This window comes from Meriones unguiculatus, chromosome 1, assembly GCF_030254825.1.
Source record: "Meriones unguiculatus strain TT.TT164.6M chromosome 1, Bangor_MerUng_6.1, whole genome shotgun sequence".
NCBI lineage: Eukaryota > Metazoa > Chordata > Mammalia > Rodentia > Muridae > Meriones > Meriones unguiculatus.
The window spans coordinates 178,537,679-178,563,921 of NC_083349.1; the positions used below are offsets into that span (position 1 = coordinate 178,537,679).

General features: G+C 45.6%; 1 protein-coding gene across 4 annotated transcripts in view; it reads right to left on the bottom strand.

The window, feature by feature from the left end:
• Positions 1 to 26,243, bottom strand: part of Grik4 (glutamate ionotropic receptor kainate type subunit 4) — a 426,381-nt gene that overhangs the window by 280,115 nt on the left and 120,023 nt on the right. For all 4 annotated transcript variants that reach the window (XM_060372150.1, XM_060372148.1, XM_060372145.1 and 1 more), the window contains exons 2-3: positions 22,743 to 22,847; positions 12,949 to 13,080 (exon numbers count right to left, since the gene is read on the bottom strand). Coding sequence is in view for 3 of the 4 variants with exons in the window: in XM_060372148.1 (XP_060228131.1) it covers positions 12,949 to 13,030 (82 nt within the window). In the remaining variant the exon portion in view is untranslated. The remainder of the gene's footprint in view (positions 1 to 12,948; positions 13,081 to 22,742; positions 22,848 to 26,243) is intronic.

The window sequence follows — 26,243 nt, forward strand, 5'->3', positions numbered from 1 at the left end:
AAAAGAGTTTGGCTCCAGCAGGCTGAAGCGCCTGGTTCTCGAGCAAAATCAACAGTGAAAGACACGGAGGGTCCACAAACTCAGACTAAAATTTGGTCTGGGAACAGTTTCCAAGAGTCACCTGCATCAGACACTGTCCACAGGAAGGGTTTTCTGTGACATGGTCACCTTAAATGCTAACCACAGTAATTGTGGTGAGCAGAATAGAGGCCCTGAAGATGCCCATGCCCTGGCCTCCTAAGACTGTTACTTTCCATAGGTTGCACTGAGGCTGAATTTGATGACTGGGCCTGAGATAGAGAGATGACTTGGGATCATAACCCTGGCTCAATGTAATCTCGGAGCTCCTTAACCCTGGGCGACATTTCCCAGATGCAGCTGTGGCTTTGACCGTGGATGGAGAAAGTCACGAGCTAAGTATTCGGCTGGAAGGGGCTCTTAGCTGATGGCCAGGGAGAATATGGGAGATGTTGGTCCTCCAGCCACAGGGAAGTGAATTCCATCAGTGACCCAAATAAGCAGGAAACAGATGCTTCACAAGAGCCCCCAGGAAGGAACATCTTATCTTCAGCTCAGTAAGACTTCTGAACTGCAGACTGAGATAATAAATTTGTCTTGTTTAAGCTGCTAAATTCATGGTAATTTGTTATGGCAGCAATAGAAAAACTATAGTAATAGCAATAATGCAAGCACTACTGATAACAGCTATTATTTATTGACGTCCCACCGACTGTCAAGCATTCTGTTTGCCGTTTTCCATACGTTATCTCTCATGCAAACCACAATAATCATGCAAGGTGAGTTTATTATCCACTTTTTATAGCAGTCAACAGGGGCCAAATAATTCAATTTGTACAAGGTCACATGCAAAACTATAATTTAATTCCAGGTCCCTGTGTCAGTCAAGGCCACACTTCTCACTACCCTGTAAGGGCCATGTAGTTGCTTGCCAGAATCACTGAGTTAAATACCACTGCTTGAAACACAGGAACCAGAACTAATATTTACTAAATATTACGATATGCCATATGCTACATATATGCTCATGGTACATTAAAATGCTCCTCTGAGCTAATACCAATTAATTAATTAGTGATAAGCACTATTATTCCCAGCTTAAGGATGGGAAATCGAGTGTGAGAAGGGTTGAGTCACTTCTCTCAATGCACAAAAGAATGAGATTCGGGAACATGAAAAAATCCAAGGCCAGGACTGTTCCATGATGTCTGGGACATGAAACTTGAATGTGGACTCATGCTGCCCCACAAGACCATCTTGTGGCTTCCTGCTAAGATGAATGCCCGTTCAGAAGCCAGCAGGAAGTAAGCATGAGCGCTAAGTCTCCAGGAACAGGAGAGCCCTGCCTCCTCTGCTCCAGCCTCTGACAGGAACCTCCATGCTTTCTGAAAGGTCATCCCCGTGACAGAGATCAACAAGAGAAAGGTTGATTAAATAAAAGGAATTTTCCGAAGGTGGCAACACAGATCATTCCAATACTCTACTTCACCTCTACCAATGGCACTGATTGCCACTTAACCTGGATTCCTCTAGGACTCTTTGAACTTCCATCTCAGCTCCAATTAGCATTCATCTGCCCTTGCCCCACAATGGGGCCTTTTCATATCCAGCTTCTCCAAGAAGTGAAGAAGTACAGAACTCCTGACCTCTGGGCTTACCTCTTCTCTGGGTTGTTGATCTGAGATTTTGGGGGGTGGTGCCCCACAGATCTGAGCACACCCAACAAGCCTACCACAGCACAAGCTGATGACTGGTGTCTCCTGGGAGCAGCCCCTAGAGGCAGCTTCTGACAGAGGCCCCCGGGGCTGCATGCATCCCTTTTCTGTCATCTCTGGGAAAATCCCTGTTATTTCATCTCTGAGCTGAATGCTCAAAGTCTCATGTTGTTAGATCCCTGCCCCTGAGGGAAATTTATGAGTATTGCCAGCAAAGTGGCACTCCTCCCTTTTCTGTGTCACTATGTGCTCAAAAGACCATGTCCTAGGCATGGAAACTCACAGCTTAGAAGAGGCCACAGACTTACTATAAGGAACACCCCACCCCTGCAACATCTGGCATCTTAACACAGGCGTCTTGAGGCCCAGGAACAACCTGCTGTCCAAGAGCAGCTTCCGCCTGTGTACCATGAGCAAAGCCATCTAGGAAGGAGTCCAGGGCTGATGTTTCACAGTACACATAGACCTCAAGCCTGGCTTTCTTTTACCCAAGGACTATGCAGCTAGGGCCTAGAGGGAAAGAGCCAAACACAGGAAAAGCCCAGCCCTATCCTGTTAGAGCACATGCCACAGGTCGATTAGAAGCAGATGAGAAGTGGAGCTCTGGTTTAGAGAATCACATCCTAACCTGGAAGGAAGAGAAAAAAAAAAACTGGTCTGGGAACAGTTTCCAAGAGTCACCTGCATCAGACACTGTCCACAGGAAGGGTTTTCTGTGACATGGTCACCTTAAATGCTAACCACAGTAATTGTGGTGAGCAGAATAGAGGCCCTGAAGATGCCCATGCCCTGGCCTCCTAAGACTGTTACTTTCCATAGGTTGCACTGAGGCTGAATTTGATGACTGGGCCTGAGATAGAGAGATGACTTGGGATCATAACCCTGGCTCAATGTAATCTCGGAGCTCCTTAACCCTGGGCGACATTTCCCAGATGCACACCCAACAAGCCTACCACAGCACAAGCTGATGACTGGTGTCTCCTGGGAGCAGCCCCTAGAGGCTTCTCAGAGCTGAAGACGAGAAAGAAAAAAAGAATGCCTTTTGAGCAATGGGTGACCAGGATGATGAGTGGAATCTAAACAATGATGTGAAAGGCACTAATGATGAACTTGAGAGGAGGAAGACACTGGGGACAATGACATCACTTCAGCTCTCCAAGGTGCCATCACCAGGAAGAGGGCCAGGCCTACCCTGCATGGCCCAAAGGACTTCTAGAACTCAAATAATGGACACAGAGAGACAGAGGAAGAAGAAGAAAAAAGACCCGATGCTCATCACTATTCAGAGACTTAGTGGGTTGCACTGGGGTCCCTGCCACCATTTAGATTTTGTGAGCATAAGCACAGGCAGGCAGCCATGACTGGTGTGGGCTCCTAGCCAACAGCAGGCAGGCACCTGGCCAACAGAAGCAGTGTCAGCAAAAGGTTGGAAGCCTGTCACATAGTCACAGCCGGGACACCAGGTCTGAGTTCAGGCCCCTGGGTTCTTGGAAGACAGAGATAAGTAAGGGCTGGCCACAGTCCTGAGGAGCCTGGCACAGTCACAATGCCAAGGTAAGCTCTGGAACGCAAATGCAGTGGAGACGTGGGGACTCCAGGGACCACACAGGTAGAGCTGGGTTGTGTTTGAATCTGAGAGACAAAATAAGATTCTCAGCCAATGCTGACAGTGATGTTAAGTCATTCATCTGCTAGCTCAGGCTTCCTCAGATCAAGAGTGGCTGCAAGGCCTGGGTTTGATTGGAAAGCAGAACTTGAAAAACAGAGGCATCAAGCCAGCCAATGGTGTTGGTATACTGTTCCAGGTAGATCTAAATAAGTGCTTCTGCCACATAAGTGGCACCCCTAGTCTGTTCCTTCCAAAAGCTCTCAACTCTGAAGCTCCTTTGGAGCCTCCCTCACATTTGCATCACTCATTCCTTCAGAAGATCTTTAGTGGTTTCTACTATATACTATATATTTACTGTCTTAAGTGTTGAAGAAGCATCAGAGAATAAAACAAAGAGATTGTTTTCGTAGAAGGACACAGACAGGTAAAAAAAAAGGCGGGGGACATATATGAGATGTGTTCTTTAAAAGAGTGTTGGGGGCAGGGGAGGGCCTAGAGGGTGGTCAGGGTGTGGCTGCCCTACATGAATGACTAATGCTGCTATCCAGGGTGCTCTTGGCAGAGAGAAGAGCATGTACAAAGATCGTAAGGTAGAAACATACTTTGTATGTTTGGGGAAAGGAAGGGTGCTCGTGAGGGCTAGGCTGGTGTGCTGTGAGCAGCAGACAGGCTGTCAGAAATGAAAACGTAAATAAACAGAAGGTTAGCAAGCCCTGGAGAACCCCAGGGGTCATCGTGAGGACTTAGTCCTTTGCTCTGATGAGTAGACAGTGGAGTTAAAGCACAGACACCTGACATGACCCAACTTCTATTTTAAAAGAGTTTCCCTTGCTGCCATTTTTTTTTTTTTAGATCAATAGGTGACATAAAAGTGAATGAGTTAAGAAACAAGAGAAAAATGTCTTCAACACTGGGGGGTGGGGGGAGACAGCATGGCTCAAAACGGGGAAGGGACACACGAAATGGCTGGAAGTTGTTGAGATATAATGGCTGAACTTGGAAAGTTGAACCAACAAGACTTGATGCCAAGAGGTAGAGCCAGAGATTGATGGGATGAAGGATGGCTCCAGCATTTGGAGCCCAAGTTCAAATAAATATGACTGAGTAAGAGAGCATGGCCTGTGTTTGTAGTTTTTAATGTGTGTGGTATATGTGCATGAGTGTTCGGGTGCATGCATCCACACACACTTGTGGAGGCCAGAGGAGGACATTGGGTGTCTTCCTCTATCACTGTTCTACCTTATGCCTGAGACAGGGTCCCTCACTGAACCAGAAGCTCAGCTTTTTGGCTAGGCAATCTCCCAGGATCCGTCTGTTCCACAATGCTGGAGTTAAGGGTACATGTAACCATGCCAAGCTTTTCATATGGATGTTGAGGATTTGAACCCAACAAGTTCCTGTGTTTGTACTGCAAGCACTCCTATGCACTGAGACATCCTGCCATCCCTAGCTAATTACTGTTCATGAGTGGAGGAGCAATAGGAAGAGCGGTCCAGGAGATGACAACCAAGATTTCAACTGCAGACATGCCATGTGTGTGTTGTCACCCATGTGAAGATGACAAGTAGATAGCTGTGTGGATAAGTTAGGGAATGGGCTCAGAGCTGAAGACGAGACTAGAAGATCGTCACATGGAAGAACATAAGATCAGCACAGATACAGAAGACACCCAAGGTCAGAGGTCAGATGAAAACAATGGAGAGAGGGCCAGTGAGATGGCTCAGTGGGTAAGTGTGCTTACCACCAAGCCTGACAATCAAGTTCGATTAGGAGTATTATTGATAGGAAAAGAGGGGAGAGGAAGTAGAAAGCACTTGAATAAGCAGTTCTTTCACAGTGATTCTATAAAGGGAAAGAAAAAACTGAAGAGGGCATGTAAAGTTAAAGAGGGACAGGAGTCAAGGGAAGATTTGCCATCTGGCGTGAAGGACATTTGAGGGTACCAAAGACAGAGACCATCCCCACAGGATGCTCCCAGGATCATGATGTGGATGGAATTCAAATGAGATCTTTGAACGCGTTTGTATAAAACAGGTGAGTAGGTACCAAAGAAGACAGTGCAATGCTGGGTGAGCCGATGAACACATGAGCATGGCACCCTGAGAATTCCAGGGGCAAGCACTCCCCAGGGCAGGTGAGCTCTCGCTTCCCTGAACAGAGTGAATAGAAAGCAGGAACGAGATAGGAGAAAGAAACAAGGACACAAGCTCCAAACAGGAAAAGGTTAAGGGACAGAGCCCAGCTGACCCAGGGCTGTTATCACTGGGAGAGGTCACTTTCTCAGCACTTGCAAGTCCCTGACACCGTCCTAAGAACTTACTCAGTAGAAACTTAGCAGGTTCTCCTAAACACAGTTGAGTCTAGGATCCCATGTTGTAGAGGAAGAAATCGAGGCACTGAGAAGTTGCATTCTTGTGCAAGATTAGACAACCATGAAAGAGTATGGCTCAGAGTTGCAACTAGGCAGCCAGGTCCAGCTAGGACCCATGCCCTGAGCTAACCTCTTCACAGCCACACATACTTCCAGAAGCCAATCTTAGAGTTACCCCTAACACATGTGAGCACATTTCCCCTTTGTTTCCCAGGCAGCAACCACAATGGCGCTATCGCATAAGGCACTTGGGTATGTCTAGGTGGAAGGGACTGAGAGAAAGAGAAACACGTGAAGGACCCTGGGTTGACTGCCCCAAAAGACTGACCAACCCCGATGCGATTCCACCACCTGAAACATGGGGTGAAAGGGACATAACAGGCTGTAGCCAATGGCTGCCACCCTGGGGCAGAGGTTCTGAGTAGAGCACCTCTAATCTAAAGAGTCACACACCAACAGACATTGCCAAGCATGGCTGCACACTGGCCTCATGCATGGCTCCTCCTAAGGCCAGCCCAGGCATGCTATCTGCAGACAAGAGGACTGCGCATGCCAGTGTATGAAAATTTAAGCCTGGACTGGCCTGGGTTCTCTCCACAATTCTCTTTAGCATCGTAGGCTACATGGGCGCCTTTAGCTCAGTCCTTTAGGAGCTGCCACCAAGCAGGAGGAAACACACACCTACACAAAGGGCTGTTGGGTAGCCCGTTAGCTCGTTTGCAGCATCCTGTGCGCCCCAGAAGCTCCCATAAGCCCTGCAGGGAAAGTGTGCCTGCTTACCCAGACTAATGACAGCTAAGTGGGAGCATGATCTTGCCTGCAGCTGAGCCGTGAGGCTGGGAGTGGGATGTTCAGGTTCTGCTGGTGTGCACCCCACCCACTCAGGCTCACACACAGGCAGTCGGCTGAGATCTAGCAGCTGCTTCTCCCACCCACCACACATCCACAGCCACAGGGGGAAAGGACACCCCCAGAGAGGCTGGGCTGTATCACCAACAAAAAGATCTGCCTACTACCATGTCTTACCTGACTTCCCCAAGCAACTGGAGCCAAATAGGGTCATGGCTTTAATTAGGCAGGTGACTGTCTCAATTTAAGCTCTTGTTAATGGTTATTAATGGAACCACAATGAAACAGAAGTGTCATTCCCACGTGAACATGAGACCAAAAGGCTAACGAAACTGTCACACCCTAAGGATCTAGGGGTAACAGGTCCAATCCTCAATTTGATGCTGAAATCTTTATCAAACCTCTCCATGGTCACCTGGTGTCCAAAACTACTGTTCCATCTATCAAGTACATGTTTTGTTTCGTTTTTTTTTTGTTTTGTTTTGTTTTGTTTTTTGGTTTTTTTTTTTTTTAATGTGGAAAGAAAGATCTCTCTTCATAGTTTTCACAACCCCACCCCCTTTTCCTCAAATACAATATGCAAATGACTCACTCCACATCCCAGGACTCTGTAAGCCATTCCATGCAGCTGAAGAAGGGGTTTTGAAATTCTGGCAACATTCTTTCAGTACCCTGTGCTCCCTGCTCAACCCAGTGGACACCATCAAGTCTGCTGGTCACCTTCTCAGGCAAGGCTGGACCTTTGTACATCCAACTGAGGAGTGGATATCATCACAGATGGACAAAAAGAATGAGAGCCCGGCTATTCTAGGACAAATAAACCTACACAGCCACACTCTGAAATGATATGGAAACTAACTTCACCATCTATGATTCACAGTTACAGAATTGGGGCCCCACTGTCTCACCTCTGCACTGAGACCTTTGATAACCCTAACCCCCAAAACTCATCACAATATCCTGAAAAAAACATAGAGAAGCCTGACTTGCTAACAGTCACTGCCATGATCTGCCTGCCCCTTTTTGAGGTGTAGACATCTGCATTCTGGCCTCTGGAAGCTTTTGGATCTTGGCCACAGGGAATGTGCTGCCAACAGGCTATCCCAGACTGTGACACCCTCAGATTCCACTCAGTTCATACCCTCTGACTCTAGCCACTTACCTCCATAGAATCCTGGGTAAGTCACAAATCCCGAGAGCCTTGTGCTCTTCCCTACAGCATGTACTCCTCTCTTTCTGTCTGATGGAAAGCCAGTAAACACATCAGAACACTCTATTTACTGAAAACCTTGGCACTAATGTTACCGAGAGTTCGGAAGTTGTGTCATCTTGGTCAATGCCTTCACCCAGATGAATACACAGGGCATGATGGCCTAGATAGCTATCCAACTCCTGCCAGGCTCCCATATCCACTCCAAACTGTGTAGGTTCAGAAACATGGTGCAGAGAGTCAGCCATCTGACATCTGAATGCACATGAATTTGCAGATACACATGCACACTTTGGGGACAAAATGCTTGTTTTCTATATTAGTTACTTGCCTTGCTACTGTGACCCAATGAGTGACAGACAGCAACCTAAGGAGCAAAGGGTTTACTTTGGCTCTCAGTGGAAGAGGATGCAATCCACCATGGCTGCAAGAGCACGAAGCAGTGGTTGGCACAGCATCCACACTCAGGAAACGAATGGACAGGAAGGGAGGCTGGGCTATAAAGCCTCTAAGCCCTCGTTCGATGGCCACCCCCATTCTCTACTGAGGCTCCACCACCTAAAGGTTTCATGATCTTTTGAAACAATATCACCAGCTGGCAACCAAGGGTTCAGACACACTCTGGGGACATTTCACACTCAAACCACAACAGTTTCCTAATCACACACCTTGTGGGCTACCAGTAAAGTGGGATGCTGTGCTTGGGTGTCGACTCATCCTAGGAGGAGGAGCATTGGAAAACTGAAAGGGTGGCTCAAAAATGCAAATTTTGACATAGATGATTCATTTACCAGATGGTGGGAAAGCCTCATGGGCAGTCCAGGCTAGGCCCTGAGAGAAAAGGCATGAGTAAGACAGACACAGAGTCCCTTGAGACGCTTACCAGAGAAGATCGTGTTCCAGAAGCTTTCCTCCCTCTCTAGGTGACGCATGAAAGAGAAGGTCATCAGTTTTTATTTGTCACTGTTGTGAGAAGCTTGTTGACCGCCTTGCTCATTGATTCAATTTGGAATAGAGATGAAAAGTTGCACACTGGCCAAAATTTCATAAATCCAATCATGTGGTGACATTACAAGGGGAGCCCCCTACTCGAAAAGCCCCATGGTAAATCCTCTACAAGGCTAAGACATCAGTGGTAGATTTGAGTCTCGGTGCGCCCGATAGATTTAATACACAGTGGATGAGATGAGTAACCAGTGGTTTTATTCTTCCCACTTGTCTCCCCCAATTCTCCTATTAGCTTCATCTTTATAATGTTTGAATGCTCTAGGTTGGACATTCTCTGCAAAGGATTGGAGCGCATCAGAGGAAATCAGCTAAGTCAAAAAATTGTAGCTGTAAAGTGCTTGGGGGTCCTAGTGAGGCTGACTGTCAAATAAATCTGAGCTCTTGCTGCTTCACTGAGTAGGAAAGCCTCAAACGAGAAAGAGATTCAATTGCTGCCTTAACCTGAGATGCGTCCAGTGCCACTCATGCTGAGCAAGACTCCCTTCAGCACCAAGACCAAACTTCTGAAGTCTCTGATAGTTTCCTCCTCTGTCAGCTAGCATTTGGTAATTCACTAAGGGGGAAAATGCCAATGCAAAGCAAGAGACCATACAAGCCATAATTATCCATCTTTCAATGTTTTCACACCAGAAGTAAGATAATACATTGGCTGGGGCTGCCATGATTACAGGAGATGCTGTTGTCTCCGGAGAAAGGATTTGCAGGCAAAGAGCTATTTCAGCCAAAAGTGACAGAGAAAGAAGAGGAGGAGAAAGAGGAGCAGCAGGAGGAGACTGAGAAACAAGAGGAGAAAGACATGGAGGAGGAGATGCAGGAAGAGGAGAAGCGAGGGGAAGAGGCAGCAGGGGGAGGAAGAGAAGGAGAAGGCAGCAGGAGAGGAAGAGGATCTTTCTAAGCAGTGAGGATGGAAGAAGAGTGTTCCCACAGAATAAGGGTATAGGTAGAGAGAGCATGGGTAAGTCTCCCTCACACTTGGACAGTAGTGGGTAGTATAGTGTGCCTAGAGTACAGTGTAGAAGGAATGGCCAAGGCAAACAAGCAGTCATCGATCGGTTAGCTCAAAACATCAGGGACAAGGACATTGGCTAACATAGAAGACATCAGGGAAAACTAAGAGAAAATGTCACATAGAACTGAAGCTGACTATGCTACCTGGTGGCTAACGGTCACCAAAATAAGAGTCAGAATAAGGCTCTCAGGCCAACCACATAGGACCATGTGACCTTGGCTACATCCCTTCATCTGCAAAAATGAGCAGGTTGGCTAATGGGTCCACACCATCTGTCATAGCGAGGTCCAGCAGCCACGATCACTTTACGTTGGGGAGAGCTGCAGGCATGGGGAAGGCTTGGGGACATTTATTTACTATGACTCCCCAGTCGTCGCTCAGAGGGCCCAGAGGGACAGGAGCGAAATCAAAAACATTTTTGGGAGATAGATGAGTGAAGGGGTCTGACACACATGTGAGAGTTTGGGAAATTTATGCGGATAGGCTTACAGCCATAAATAACATCCCTTTCCCTTACCCAAAACTTCACTTGGAGCTAAACAGCAGACACTGTAATAGACAATTTGGCTGTCTCTCCCGCCCCGTGCCTCACTTGAATGAAAAACAGCCACCACAAGGCAGGGTAATGGGTTCGGCTGCCTCTTTACAAACATCCATATTGTCACCAGCGACAAGTGGGGCCGAAGATGGAGCAGACTGGACAATTTATCTCCGAGATTCCCTGTTGCCATGTACAGCCCTGCTCAGACAGCCATCTGTTTTGAAGATACAAGGGACATGGGGGCCCTCTGGGGTAAAACCCAAAGAAGCTCACATGTGGTAGCAGTGACCCCCGAAAAGGTGAGCAAAATTGGTCCCTCCCCTTTCAATGAAAGACCTAGGAACCTCAGCAAGGCTCCCAGTCCATCCAAGTGGCAGGCTACCTGCCATGAAACACAGCTACTCATATTTTCTTGACCTATTTCTCTTCCCAGTCCTGCCCTACTCCATCTCCTTCCCCTCTGGGGTCCCTGTAATTAGCACCTCGCTACCCGAAACCATCAGGGACCTTTACAAGGCTTTTAGCTCCAAGATACCCAAGGAGAGAAAAAAAATAAACAGGTTCTCTCTCTCTCTCTCTCTCTCTCTCTCTCTCTCTCTCTCTCTCTCTCTCAGCTTAGCTGTATTTGTATTTCCTGGCTTCTCTAGGATATCAAACCCAGTTTGACCTTGATGGACAGTGGGATCTGTGGCTAGAGATCACCTAAAAGGGGACTTGCATGAGCAAGGGGATGCAACAGAATCAGACAAGCATGGGAGGAGCCTATGGGGACCCCTCAAAGCCCTCTTTTCTAACCTAGCAATCATGACAGAGATCTGTGGACTCCAGTGTCTGCTTCACCAATACAGAGAGGCAAGGTGGGGGCTGGGGCTGGGACTGTAATTCTGGCTCAATTCCTTTCTGCTTCTCATTAGTGACAAATGAAAATTGATGGGTTACAGCTTTATCTACTCGTTTGGTGGTGGTGGTGGTAGGGACCTCGAAACAAATGCTAGATAACTGTAGGCATCTTATAAATTAAGCATCTTAAGGATATGAACCGTTTTTTGCTTTGTCACCAAGCAGAATTAAATTAGATTTTGTAGTTTCTATAGAAATGAATGAAGAAGAGGGAGGGAAGATCTTGTTTTTAATGCCTTTTTTTAAAGCAAGCAGAACAAGGAGTTGAGTGCAGGGTGAGGGGAAAATTGAATCACCTGTCCACATTTCAGACTTCAATCAACAGCCTCTGCATTCCCGTGGAGAAATAAGCCCAAGAGGCAACACAGAGCAGCTTGAGCCCCACAGGCCCAGCCTCTGACAGGTAATGCTTAACCTGGCTGTGGTCTGAACTATCAGCCTGCCTCTGCCCATGCTTGGGTCTCCTGACCATCACTGGAGTGCCAACAGTACTCTGGTACCCTTAAGGCTAGTCCTGATTCTCCCACCCAGCATCAAGCCGGCTTTATTTTACACAGGGCCTCCAGCCTTTCAGTTTCATGTTGATGATCCAGGTCCTGCTGAGCACGGTGGAAGATCCCTTTAATCCTGGCATTCATGAGGCAAAGCCAGGTAGATTTCTATAAACTCAAGGCCAGCCTGGTCTTTGTAGTGAGTTCTAGGCAAGACAGGATTATAAAGTGAGACTTTGTCTCAAAAGAGAAGATGAAATCGTGAGCACAGCCACTTGGCTCCACCCACCTCCATTCTGGGAAGGAGGAGTCAGGGATATCTGCATAGCCTGCTCATGAGAACGAACATCTAACCTGCCGAGGGAGGCCTTGCTCTCAGAAGGTTCTTCATCAGACCACATGAATTTGGATGTCTCATGCCACCCTGACCCACGCCCCACATACACACATAGACACCCCTGACCCCTGACACCGTCTTCCTCATCCTCATTCCACAGGTTCCTTGTACTGGAGTAGATGGTATCCTCATCCATACCACCAGGTCTGAAGGTCTCTGATGCCGTGGCTTCCAGTGGACTAGGCTGATTTGCTCGTGGCAGATGGGGGAGGCATCTGATTTCCCCCTCCTTAACTGTGCCAATGGCGTAGGTGGCAACTCTGATTATCCACAGCAACAACGATTGAGAAGAGGCTGAGGTGGACCTGTCATCCCTCTCAGAGCCAGGTCATGGCTAGCACATAGCAGCAACTCGAGGCCATTCCCAGCAGGCTGTGCTACAATCACCAAGCAGACTCCTGACATCATCCAAATTGCCAAAGACAACTTTAACACCCCTTTTTAGGTTCTCCTTTAACTAATCAAAACAAACAGGCAACTGCTTAGCTCCAATCCTGGATTTGAAATACCCATGGCCATTTGCACCCTCCTCCGTCACTAACAGCCGCACGATCACATACAGACTGAATTTGTCATGAACTGTAGCAGGAAGTAAGCATCATTTATTCTACACTGGTGGAGCCTGGCAGGAAGGACAAATGGGAGCCACCAGACTGTGCCCCCTCACCACTTCCACAGCCACATCTGTGTTCACCTCTGCCTCCACCACCTCCACATCTGTCACAGCCACACTCGGGGAGGTCAGGAACGTGAACCTCAGAGCCTGTGATTCCCTTTGCGTATACTTAGGGTAACAATGAGATCATCACTCAGAGCCAGCCTGCACTTACCGATCCTCAGGGAATGTGGGCTACAGGCGACCATCAGGAGCCACGCGGGAAGCAGCACCAAAGGAGCCGAGACACGGGGCATCTTCTATAACTCCTCATGGAGCCCTCTGCTGGTCTGGGCATGACATAACGCTGTGAAGGAGAGGAGGAAGCATGTGAGTCCTACACAGGGTAGGTGGCCACCTGGTCCATCCCAGTGACAGAGGCTCCAGGAAGCACCCACGAATCTCAGTGGAAGAGCTGACAGTCCCTCCAGGAGAACTCCCAGCAGCACTCATAAGAGAGCTGCAGGCAAAGCCCAGGAACTGGGCCTTTGACTCTCCTCCTGCACCCACCAGGGCCCAAGGAAGGCCCCTGGTACCCACAGGGCAGTCTGCTCTAACAGGATGCAAGAGCTGTGGTATCTCACTTTCCTTTCAAAGTCTCCAGTTAGCAATCAAGAATTGAGTTTGTCCTAAGGAATAGAAGCCTGGGCGAGCAGCCGAGAAGGCGTGAGGAGAGTTATTCCCCAAGCACATGGGATGGGTCTCAGTACTGCTCCCACCTGCCACCTGTAGGGTCTTCCTAAGGCTTCTCTTTGCCACGGTGCAGGTTCCTTATTTGTGTAAGTCATACTAATTCCCTCTTGGGAAGATGCTCTGAAGACTACACGGGGGACACTACCTTATGCAAGGCTTTCCCTAAACGAGGAACACACACATGTCAGTTCCCCCATTGCTGAGCTGGGAGATGTCTCCTCTCAGCAAACAGAGCTGACAGAGCTACACACGCTATGGTTTCTGCACCTGATTCAGCTGCCGGATACATTAAGCCCTTCTCGCATCCTTCATTTGCCTCCTCGCCTATCTGATATCAAAATCAGAGCTGCCAAGAGGCTGCCCCTCCCCAAAGCAGCAGGGCCAACCCTCCCATAACCTCTCCATTACTCTAAGACTCAGAGTCTGTAGTAAGCCAGTTCTGCCTCATCACTGAGGTGAAAGCGGAGGTGCCTGAGCACCTGTACATTTAATTCTGAATGCTCTAGGAAAGGAGAAAAGTATTAAAATGGTTTCCCCTCCCACCCCATAGATAATCAACAGAAAACCAGTCGAAAGCCTTGAACAGACCCTTTACTAACTAATATAGCCAATGGCTTGTACACATTTGAAAAGATGCCCAGATCCACTGGCATCAAAGAGGCACAGTTTTAAGCCACAGTATTTACCAAGGGTTAGCTAGAACATGAAGCAACAAGGTCTCCCGCAAGGCGTGAGGGAGCAGAAATCACGTTCAGGCTTCAGAGAACTGGCCTACCTGAGCTTTACACACGGACTCCTGAAACTCCATCCCTTAGTGTTTCCCCAAGAGAAGTGCGTGCATGCTCGCCAAAGACACGCCCTAGAATGCTCACAGCAGCATTTGCCCAAACTGGAGGCTACCCAAGTGTCTGGCAGCAGAACGAAGAAACATACCGTACAATCATGCGACATAGTGTGATGAAGGCACGGACATGAATAACCAGCCGCTACATGCAATAGCACAAAGACGTTCATGAGCACAATACTGAGAAAAAGATACCAGACACAAAACTGCACAGCTCTAAAGTGTAAAAACAAGTAAAAGTGCTGTGCAATCAAAAGTTCAGCCAGTGCGGGGGGGGAGGGGGGAGTGTCACCAAAATGATGGGTTAGAAGCAAGCGGCACCTTTAAGCTCCTCTGTGGTTTGAAATTGACACAGCCATAAAACAGCTTCTCCGTGAAGTGAGTTACTGAGGAACGTGTTAGAGTTGAGTTCTGGATAGACAGAGACGTGGAGAGACCCGGAACCTCTGCTTATCAAACCAGAGGGCAAGAAGAGGCACAACCCTGACTGGAGAGATGGCTCAGCCAATCAAGTGCTTGCTGTGCAAGCATGAGGACCTGAGTCTGACAACCAGCAACCACACACAAAATAGACAGGAGCATGTTTGTAATCCTAGTATGGGGGAAGCAGAGACAGGCAGATCCCTGGAGCTCACTGGGCAGCCTGTCTAGCCTACTCAGCAAGCTCCAGGACAGTGATAGACCCCGGCTCAACAGGCAGGCTAGATATCCTGAGGAACGATACCTAAGCTTGCCCCTGCCGCCGCTCATATGTGTATATTTGTGCACTTGCACATTCATGAACATGGACACACAAGAGGAGAGAAAGAAAACTGAGCCCACAAAGCCTTGCAACAGAGGGAAGTAAGAGGAGAAGACACGGGCAGGGCAGAAAGGCAGTCTGGATTTGGCAGTCTGGGAACTGCCAAGTGCGCTGGCTCTTCAGCAATGCTCTGCCTGTCCCGACACAGAAGGCTGGTGCAGTAAATAGGAAATCGCATGGAGAAGGTTGCTCCTGCCTGAAGAAACCACAACATTTGCCTTTTCCCTAGACCTCACAACAATTATTACCATACTTGCCAGCCAAGCTCTGCCTTGCAGTCCAGAGAGGTCCCAATAGAATGCTCCTGAGGCAAGCACACACACACACACACACACACACACACACACACACACACACCAGTAGGATTTGGGTCAGAGACACAAAAAGAAATGGAATTGCTTTTCCCTTAAGATGGGGACTCCCAGCAGGCAGACAAAGAAGGTCAGAAGACTGAGAAATATGCAAATGTGCAAAATATGCAGAGACTGGGCCTTGAAAATACAGACTCTGGAAAATGGGAGATTCACTGTACCTCCTTGATTCAATACAATTTGTAGTCCTCCCCTCCTTGGGGGGCTTCATGGAGATGCCTGGGACCCAGACCCCAGTGGAGCCCACCATCAACCTGGCCTTGGAAATACTTTGAACTACTCTATCAACTGAAGAAACTTTGCTTTCATGTTACTTTGTACTATAAAGCAGGAAAACAAAACTATTCCAACCAGAGTGGTCCCAAACCACTCCCACAATCAACAAGTAAAGAAAAATCTGGAAAAGGAAGGGACAATGACCCCAGCCTCGGTTCTCTTCAAGGAACACAGAGCTAGAACCCACCCGTGCCCACATCAACACCCCACCGGAGAAAATATCTATTTCAATATTTTTACTGAGACTCTAATTTTTTCTGACTTGTTCACATACATACATTTCTCTTCCTTTTCCTTTTTGTCTCTATATTTTCAATTATTTAGGACAGGGGTTATTTGCTCTTTCTCGTCTTCTCTTTCCAATGGTCAAAATCATTTATTCTTTCTCTTTTTCCCTGTTTTCTCCCTTCACTTTTCGAATGCTCTAACATTTTAGCTTCCACTTCCCTTTATCTTTTCTGCTAATCATAATGCCCTACCATGTCATAGAAATTTTCTGCTTTTATTATTTCTACCACCACCATTCAGGTTGAAAATTGTAGGTGCTGAGTTTTATATGTTTTCCCAACCTGGCTCATTAGTCCTCCTTGCCATTTGTCTTCCCCCTCTTCACAGGGCTGGGGGTAGAGCGTAACAGTAGGTGCTCTGCTGCTGAGCTGCACACCCATCTCAGGTAAGGAGTCAGGGCACAGTGCTCTAATCTCTGTGCTCTAATCACAGCCCTGGTCTAACTTCAGTGAATACTCCTCAATGCAAGAAAAAGGGGGTATAAAAATGAAGGCCAGGATCCAAGTAGGCACAGATGCTGTGGATAAAAATATCAGAAATAAACAACACCAATAATGGATAACATATCTATTAAAACCTATAATATATGTCACTCCCAAATCCCTATAGACTGTATATTGATGACAAGATTAGAGGGTTAATGACAGAAGACATACCTCATATACTCTGCTGTCTTCAATACATCTGTCTAGTGCATTAGAAATACCCCATTCTTGTGAAACCTACAGAGAAAAGCACAACCTATAGGCTATGTATGTGTACCATGTCCACAGCATATGTACTGTGTCAAAACAGATTAACCCATAACAAAAAAGTAACAGGAAAACTATAATACAAAACCAAATTGAGAAATGTTTAATATTTTACAATAGTCTGCTATCAAAAGATACATCATCAAGAGGTCATTTTCCTTAAAGAGACTCTCACATAAAAGCATGAATGATATCCATTCCAACATATGCTCAAGTCTCAACATGAAAATAAAAGATATATGGAAATAAGACAGCAAAACTCCCTCCAAAGCTTCTAATTTTATAGCAACTGATTCCAAAGATAATGAGTAAGATGGAATACTACTAGAATGGAGAATTTTACAAAATGACTTTTTAAATACCAATGAGTTCCAAGAAAATACATAAAAAATAATTGGACCAATTAAGGAAAGCAATAAACAATATGAATCAGAAGTTCAAAAGACAAATTTTTAAAAAGAATTAAACAGAAATCATGGATATGAAAATCCCATTAAGCTAAATTTAAAAACTCAGTGGAAAGCCTGATCAAAAGACTAAACCAATTAAAAGTGAGAGTTTCAGTGGCTAGAGACAAGATTGACAAGTTAGAATAATCAGAAAATAACAGTTTTTTAAAGTGTAAGAAATTACGAACAGAACATGAAAAACTCTTGGGACACAATTAAAAGACCAAATTTATATAATTTTGATGTAAAAGTAGTTGCTGAGGTACAGACTAAGGGCATAAAACCCATTCAGTGATATGATATCAAGAAATTTTCCCAATCTTGGAAAAGATGCAGACATGCAGGAAGAGGAAGCATTTAGAAGCCAAACCAGGCAGGACTGGAGGATAAGTTCTCCATATTACAGTTAAAAAGGTAAGAGTATGGAAGAAAAAAAAGAATATTGAAAGTTGCCAGAGAGAAATGCTAACTCATTTTAAAGGTAAGCCTATTAGAAGAATTCAAATTTCTCAACAGAAACTCTAAAAACCAGAAAAGAATGGGATGATTTATTTCAACTATGGAAGAAAACAACACCCAATCTAGATTACAATATCTACCAAAGTTAACCTTCAGAACTAAAGAAAATATAAAGACCCTCTAAGGTAAGTAAAAGCCAAATAAATCCTTGACACAAAGCTAGCACTGCAGAGACTATTTCAAGAGGTTTTATATACAGTAGAGAAAGACAAACAGAACTCCCAAAGCACAAGTAAGAATAAATCTTTCGAACAGTAAATAAGCAAATAGGATTAGAAAAGAATCACTCATTTGGAAAAAAAACAATAAATGGTAGGAATTAATTGATACCCTTCAATTAGAATTCCAACATTAATGGTCTTAGTTCTTTCATTAAATGGGACGCTAATTAGGTCAGAAATTAAGACCCAACTGCCTGCTGCCTGCAAGAAACACACCTCACTGTCAAAGACATAAGCAGACTACACAGAAAAGGATGAAAAATGATAACCCAGACAGATAGAATCCAGGAGCAAACAGAAGTGATACTTGTATACAACAAAACATATCTACCTCAAAAATTCAAGGAGGCAAGAAAGAAAAAAATCACATATTAGTAAAAAGAACAAATAGGTCAAGAGGATGTAGTAACTATAAATATATGTGGACCAAGTATCAATACCCCCTATTTTATAAAACAAACACAGTTGGACAGGAAAGCTCCAATTTAATCATAGTGGGTGGCTTCAGTAGCTCCATGTTCATCAATAGCTAAGTTGTCATGAAATGCCCCCCCCACAAAAGCAATGAGAAAACTTCAAAGTTATGTTATAGACCAAATAGACTTAACAGATACCTACAGAATGTTACATTCCAAACTGCAGAATATGCATTCCTTTCAGTAGCTCATGCAATGCTCTCCAATGTAGATCATATTTTAGGTTGCAAAATAAGTCTTGACAAATACCAAAAAAAAAGAACATCTTGTGATTTTTCTTTTAATAATGGAATGAAACTAGACCCAACTGCAGAAGAAACTAAAAAAGCTTTATAAACATATGGAAGTTAAGATATGTATAGAAGAAATAGAAAGAAACCTAAAATTAATAGACTTGGGGACAACAAAGGATGAAAAACAAAATATACCACTGAAATATGGAGGGCTCACTAGGAATTAATTTGAAAATTTACACTTTAATAAACTGAGAAATCTGGAAAAATATATGCAATTTCCATGTACAAAAGACCTATCGAAATTGAATCAAAAGAATAGAAAAATCCTAGGAATGAGATTGATTAATAAAAAGGCATCCAGACCAAAAAAAAAAAAAAAAAAAAAAAAACCACAAAAACTAGTACCAGAAAAGTCACTGTTAAAATCTTTAAGACACATGGAACAATGGAATAGAAGATCCAGAAATAAACATAAGCAGCTATAACCATTTGATCCTTGGCCAAGTTGCCAAAAACCAACATTGGAACAAAGACAGCCTCCTTAAGAAAGGATCCTCAGAAAACTTCACAGCCATTAGAAACCAGCACTCTTTCTTTCTCACCCTGAGCCAAAATCAACTCAAAATGAATCAAAGACCTTAATAGAAGACCTGAGACTCCCAGATAACTAGAGCGAAAACACTTCAAAATATAAGACTGGGCAGACTTTCTGAATAGGATTTCAATGGCTCAATAAATGAGAGCAAGAACTGACAAACAGGACTCTATCAAACTAAAAGGGTTCAGCATTAGAAAGAAAAAAAAGAACAATCAGTAAACAAGCAGCCTCCATAACGGGAGAAAGTCTTTGCCACCTATTCAACCAACAGAGAATTAATATCTAAAATATGCAAAAAAAAAAAAAACCTCCAAAAAATGTCAAAGATGCAGAGAAAAGGGAAACGTTTGTGCATTGTTGGTGTAAATGTAAAATAGTGAGAGTAGACTGTGGAAATCAGGATGGAGGCGTTTTAAGAAAGTAAAAATAAATCCAGGTGGCATATGCCTTTAATTTCAGTACTTGGGAGGCAGAGCCAGGTGGATTTCTGAGTTCAAGGCGGCAAACAGAGTGAATTCAAAGACAGCTGGAGATATACAGAGAAAGCCTGTCTCAAAAAAACAAAAACAAAAAAGAAAAGAAATTAAAAAAAATAGAGAGGGGAGAAGGAAGGAAGGAAGAAGGAAGGAAGGAAAAAGACTCTAAAAATAAAACTACTATATCATCTACTGATAGAGCTTGTGGGTATATACCTGAAGGAAATAAAATTAACATACTAACATACACTGGAGATACCTCATACCCCGGGTTATTGCTACACTATTGACAATAGCCAAGTTAGGTAACTGGACTAGCTGCCTGCCAGCAGATGAATGAATAAAGAAATGCAGAATACATGCAACAGAGCATTAGCCACTAATGAAGACATTTCATGTCATCTGCAAGAATGGATAGATCATGATGCTAACTGAAACAAGCCAGACTCAGAAATACAGCTAACACATGTTTTCTGCCATATGGGTGATCTAAAAGTAAAAGATGATTTGGAAGTAGAGGGGGAACTATTAGGGAAAAGAAAGAGAATCAGGAGAAGGAAAGAGGGGTAATAGGAAAGGTTAACAGGAGTGGAATATACTTCAGGTAGGTTATGCACAGTTATGAAACCCATTGTGTTATAAAATTAATAACCGCTTAAATATTTCTGTGTAGGGTAGACACTGCCCCAGGGGCTTCTGCAGAGCAGATGATCTGTTTTTCACTCTGATGCTAGTTACACAGGTCAGCTTCCTTGTGCACTCTTTCTTAGGTGTGTTATGCTTTAGAAGTTTTTGGTGTTTCGTGGCACATTTGAACACACACACGCACTCCTCCTGTCATACCTTGTAGGCTCCTCTGCACATGTTCCTGAGGGGAGGGGGAATGTATGTGTGTTTTTCTGTGTGTCTCTGTGTCTGTATGTGTCTGCATATCTGTGTGTATGTGTGTGTGTGTCTACGTGTGTCTGTGTGTGTGTGTGTGTCTATGTATCTGCGTGTGTCTGTGTGTGTATGTGTCTGTGTGTATGGGGGTGTTTGTGTCTCCTCCCTTCTGTATGTCCCCAGAATTAGGCCCTCCTTTGTGAGCCAGCACTGCAACCTGTGGTGACTCAGAGGCAGCACTTTCCTCTCTGGCTCATGCTGTTGTTAAGTCTCCAGCTGGGATCACTGTGAGCCTCTTAAGAGCAAGGACTATCCCCAGCTTTCTGTGGTGTCCGCAGAGTCTCCTCATAAACAGTGGATGCATGGTGCCTATTTGTTCAATGAGCATCAGGCCTCCGCTGGCACCCTGCTGCAGGGAGGCAGAGGAGGACGCAGAGGAGGGAATAGGGGAGTAAAGGAAACTCCAATAATAACAAACGAGGCCTAGCATCTGAATCTGTTCTTTAATTCTTGGTGTATTTGGTATTTTTCTCCCTGCTGTGATAAGTTCCTTGCTAGAAGTAACTTAAAAGAAGAATTTGTGTTGGCTCGTAGTTTGAGAGGGGAAGTCACGGCAGAGTTCACAGTGGCAGAGGCGTGTTGCTGGCACTACCTGTATCCCAGCAGAGAGGAAGCAGGGAATTCAGGCTAACAGCAGGGCCAGGCTGAAACCCACGAGCTCCACTCCCTAATGACCCACTTCCTCCAGCTAAGGTCTACCTCCTAAAGGTTCTACAACCTCTCTAGACAGTGGGTACCACATGTTCAAGCACACAGGCCAATGGGAAACATTTGGCATCCAAACTACAGCACTGGGTGTCGGTCCAGACACAGATTAAAGCAAAGCCAGTCTCGAGGGAAGCCTGGCGCTCTTCTTACGACAGTGTTGACTCTTTCAGCGATCGACTCTCTCCACTCTGGTGTGCAAGCATACTTAGGGTGGAGTTGCATCTATGCACTGAGGGCTCCAGAAGTGGAGTTCAGCCTGTCTTAGGAGCCTCAGTTAGTCTTAGCAGGAGAGGAGGCTCCTGATTTCAGGGTGTGGTGCTAAAAAACATTAGGATCCTGGCTTCTCTGGCCCTGAAGTATTCAACTATTTTTATCCAGCTGCTAGCTTTTTAAGACTATATCCTCTCCACACCAATGCAAGGCCAACCCCTCAATCTCTCCTCTGGAACTGAAGCTTCCAGCTTTCTGCTATCCCAAGCGAACAGGAGGAGGTGGAGTGAGAGGCCTGCCAGCCCTGGCTCTGAATGACCTTGAACTTACACTTCAGTCTTCTCGGGTGCAGCCTCCTGCTCTGCAACAGAGCTTGTTTGGTGTATGAACTCTCCCAAGACTGGGGTCAGGGGTAGAGCTGACCCCATGAGCTGCAAACCACTGCTCATGTCACAGATGGTCCTTTTCATTTCTTTTATTTTTAAGGCCTGAAAGATGATCGTTCACCATTGGCTCCAGGGTCAAGGGCTCCCAGAACCTTAGACATCGCTGTTCTGAAATGCGGTCTCTAGGTTCAGCCAAGCTTTGAAGCCAGGCACAACAAAAGTCACACCTGCATGAACTGGGAGTAGCTCTGTCATCAAATAAAATGCACAGGGTTAATCCGACACCCACTTAGCCGTCTGCACGATAATTACCATGACGGGTGCTGATTAGGCATAAATGGAAGGCATTTGATGTAAATGGCTGTATTTAGTATTACTTTGATACAGTATAACGGGATTTTTACAGTTCCTTCCTTTTTAGACAGTTCATTTATCCACTCGACAATTTTTATGGAGGCTATAATGTGTACCAGAAATTATTCTAAAACTTGGGTTACAGTCAGACTTGGAAGGCCAAGGAAAAGACACAGACCCTTACAGTGTCATTGAGAGTAACACCCTGAAAACCAAGGGAGGCTGTGTCATTCGCAAGTACAGAGGAAGGGCAACATTCAAAGCATACCAGAGCTGGCCCTGACCCTTACAAATAGACACTATTAAACCCTGAGACATCAGAGCCCATTTTTTTCATCCGCTGAAAACCCAAAAAGAGCAATGCCTACCTCTGGGACGATGAAAACCAGAAAAGCAAGGAACAACTTGGACTTTTCCACCTGTGTCCCCAGTGCCTGGCACAGGTTGGCACATAGTAGGTACTCACAGGATATCTGTTGAAATAATGAGAGAATAAATTCAGAAATGGCATAATCTGCCAGGCACTTAACATGTTGGATAGGAATTTATAACCGTAAGTATAATTTTTGCCCCAACCCAAATTTCGTGCCTTTGGCCCTTCAGTCTCTAACGTGGCTCAGAGGTGCCATTCATCACATTGCTCTCAGAGAGCCTTTCTGTCCCAAGACTGTGGAACATTCTGGTGGGAGATGATGCTCCTGCATCTCTGCTTCCCCATGCACCTGCCCCAATATAGCCTTCTAACAGCAAAAATCTGGCAGACCTACTTTTTCCAGAAGGTGTTATAATGGCCAGGCCATCCAGCCTCCCCAAGTCAGAAGAGGCGTTCCTTGGGCATGACTAAGCTTTAATCATCTCTGACTGCCCGAGTCTATGTCTTGATTTTGAGTGTAAGACCTACCCTGCGAGGGATTTATCCCTCTCACTCACAGCAGCACGTCCAGAACTTTGGGCAGTGCTCACAAGCAGCAAAGCGACTGCAGAAACAAGTAGATCTTTCCCTTGACAGTTAACACTGCCATGGAGGGCAGCGAACATCTCTTCCAGCCATACATCTACCTAGCACACATGCAACGGGGCCTGTTCCGCACAGGAGCTCAATAAACAATTACTGATTCATGCTAGTGGCCAGTTGATGGAGTGGACAAGCATAGCCTGAAGACAGCCCACCACAGTCCTGTGTTGCTTGCTGCGCGTGCTGTCTGGGCCCCCAGCCCACCCAAGCTGAATGGCAACTCTTCTCACTCACAGCGGTCCCTGCACTATCCTCTCCTGTCCTCGTGGGACTACCACATCATTAATCGTGATTTTCCTGGGTGGGACAGAGAGGAGGCTGACAGCCAGCAGACAGTGTTTGGTGGAGAAAAGGACAAAGAAAATCAGAGGGGCAGTCAGATTAATTACAGGTTTTCTCTCAGCTGTAGGCAACAAGATCTTGATTACTTCTCCTGCCGCTCTAGGCTCCTCAAGACAAATGGATGTTTGCTTCCCTGCTGTTCTGTCACTCCCCCTGGCTGGGAGAGCGAGCAGCACGCAGCTGCTCAGATAGAAGGTCTAGGGTCTTGGCAAGCCACCATAAGGGAATAAACCATCCCCTCTACCAAACTCTTCGGCCTCTTGAGGGAGAATTTAATTTTGTCCCCTAACACAGTTGTGGAGCACTTTGTAAATATCTCATCTCCTTGGTAACAAGTAAGGTGGCACCCTGAGGAAGGGACTGCCTGGGGGGCCAGGGGCCTGAGCACACCAACTCTGCAAGTCAGCTCTTTGAGCATCAGTTTCTGATGCTGCAAAATGAAGGACTTGGGCTAAATGTTCTCGAAGGATCTTTTAAGCTCTGAAATCCTGCAGTTCAAAGGATGGAATTCCATGATAACACAGCATTTATTGAAAATGGATGGATGCTTATTATGTAAAAAAAAAAAAAAAAAAAAAAAAAAAAGAAAGAAAAAAAAGAAACCCACCATTTTCTTTAACTCATTTGTTTCTCAGAAGACCCCTGGGAGGTAAACACACTCATTCATTCTCCTCACCTGCAGATATGGAGCCTGAGGAGAGAGGGGTTGAGTGGCTTGCCAAGGTCATGCAACTAGCAAAGGCAAAAACTGGGCCATCATACCCAGGAGCCTATTTACTCTCTACTCTTTTTACCCACCTTCTCTCTGTGTCCCAGAACCTAGCAAGCAGTAGATACTTGAGGACAGGTGGGAACACTGGGACACTATACAATGATGTTAGAGAACAAGGCATGGCATACACCTCAAGACTTCTACACAACTGAATCAGAAGACATGAGTCTGGGGGTACCCTCTGGAAAAATTGCAGCCCCTGTTTCCTCAAACATTAAGTTCCCCCCCAAAAAAAAAGAGCTGTTCCTGGGCATCTGACATTGCCACCAAGAGCTGAGCCTGGACTGACTCATTAGGAGAAAATGAAGAATATTGATGCCTGGACAGATTGCCTAACACAAGCCTCACTTTGGAAGTGTCCCGTGCTCACTGTAACTGTACGTTTCTGGTAGTCAACAGATCACAGGACAAGGGACAACCATCCAGAATTCTCAAGTACTATTAAACATAAAGTATTGGACCCCACGCTACCCCACACACCTAAACTATTCCCAATTAGATTTCAGATTGAGGCTCCTATTGCATCTTTAAACGAACACCCCTCACCTGCTTTCTTATCTCAGCTGCTGCTGTGTATCGTTACACTGACTGTTTGCTTTCTCTGGGATTTGTTTCCAGAACCACAAGACTACAGTAGACTGTACCCCTTTCTGGAAAGGTGGTTGCCTGGATCTGAGACACAATGCAGTCCTTAAACATGGTCATCTTTCTTCATCTCTTTGGCCCCATTCAGCCTTTCCCCACAGCTCCTGTGCACAAGACGCCCTCGCCTGCATCCACATATCTTGACAATGCAATGCTTTCTCTGAGGCTTGCTTACTGGAATGACTCCAGTGCCTTCACCTCCACAATGCAGCTCCAAGTCAACCTCGCCCTGAACGCTCTTCCTTCAGTCACAGACTCCCTCCCTGCAGGATCAGCAGTCCTCCACACAACCCCAGAAGCTCTCTCTGCAGCAATCGGTCCCTCTTCCCCACTCTACCTCAGCCACACACAGGAGAAAAAAACGGCACACTGCAGGTGAAGATCTGTGTGACCTTGGGCTTGTCACTTAACCTGTCCCCACTGTAAGATGAGAAATTTGTAACATAAGAAAATTGCACTCACGCTGCCTATCTTTCGGGGTTACGAAGAAGACCAAATGAGGTAATGCACGAAGAATTGCTTTGGAGATGAATAAAGCCCTTTTGGAGCAAAATGGTGCAGTTTCCATGCCCTGGACTGGCCAAAGCACCTAACTTGTGGATTTGCTTTGTACTTTGTCCACTCTGTGAATATTTTTATCAAGTGCCTACTCCCTGCAAGCAGTCCCAAGCCCTGGCACAGAGCCCCTGCCTTCATGGGCCTTATCATGGGGTATGTTAAGTGACATGAATCTGACATTCAGGAAGAACATGTCACCGTTGTAGACAGTGAAGGGAAAGCACAGGATACTCTAGGGTAAGCTGTCCAGCCTTCTGCCCACAGGCTGCATATGGCTAAGAAAAACAAAACCTGACACCAAACTGTAAACTTAGGTAAGGCACTATGAGATTTCTTTGTGATCACTGCTATCATTTGTAATTTGATCGCACAGTTCCCGAGTGTGAACTTTTGTAGAGGATGCTGTGGCCACTAAAGCAGTGGCTCTCAACCTTCCTGATACTGTGAACCTTTAACACAGTTCCTCATGGTGTGACGACCCCCAACCATATAATTATTTTCACTGCTACTTCATAACTGTAACTTTTAAACTGTTAC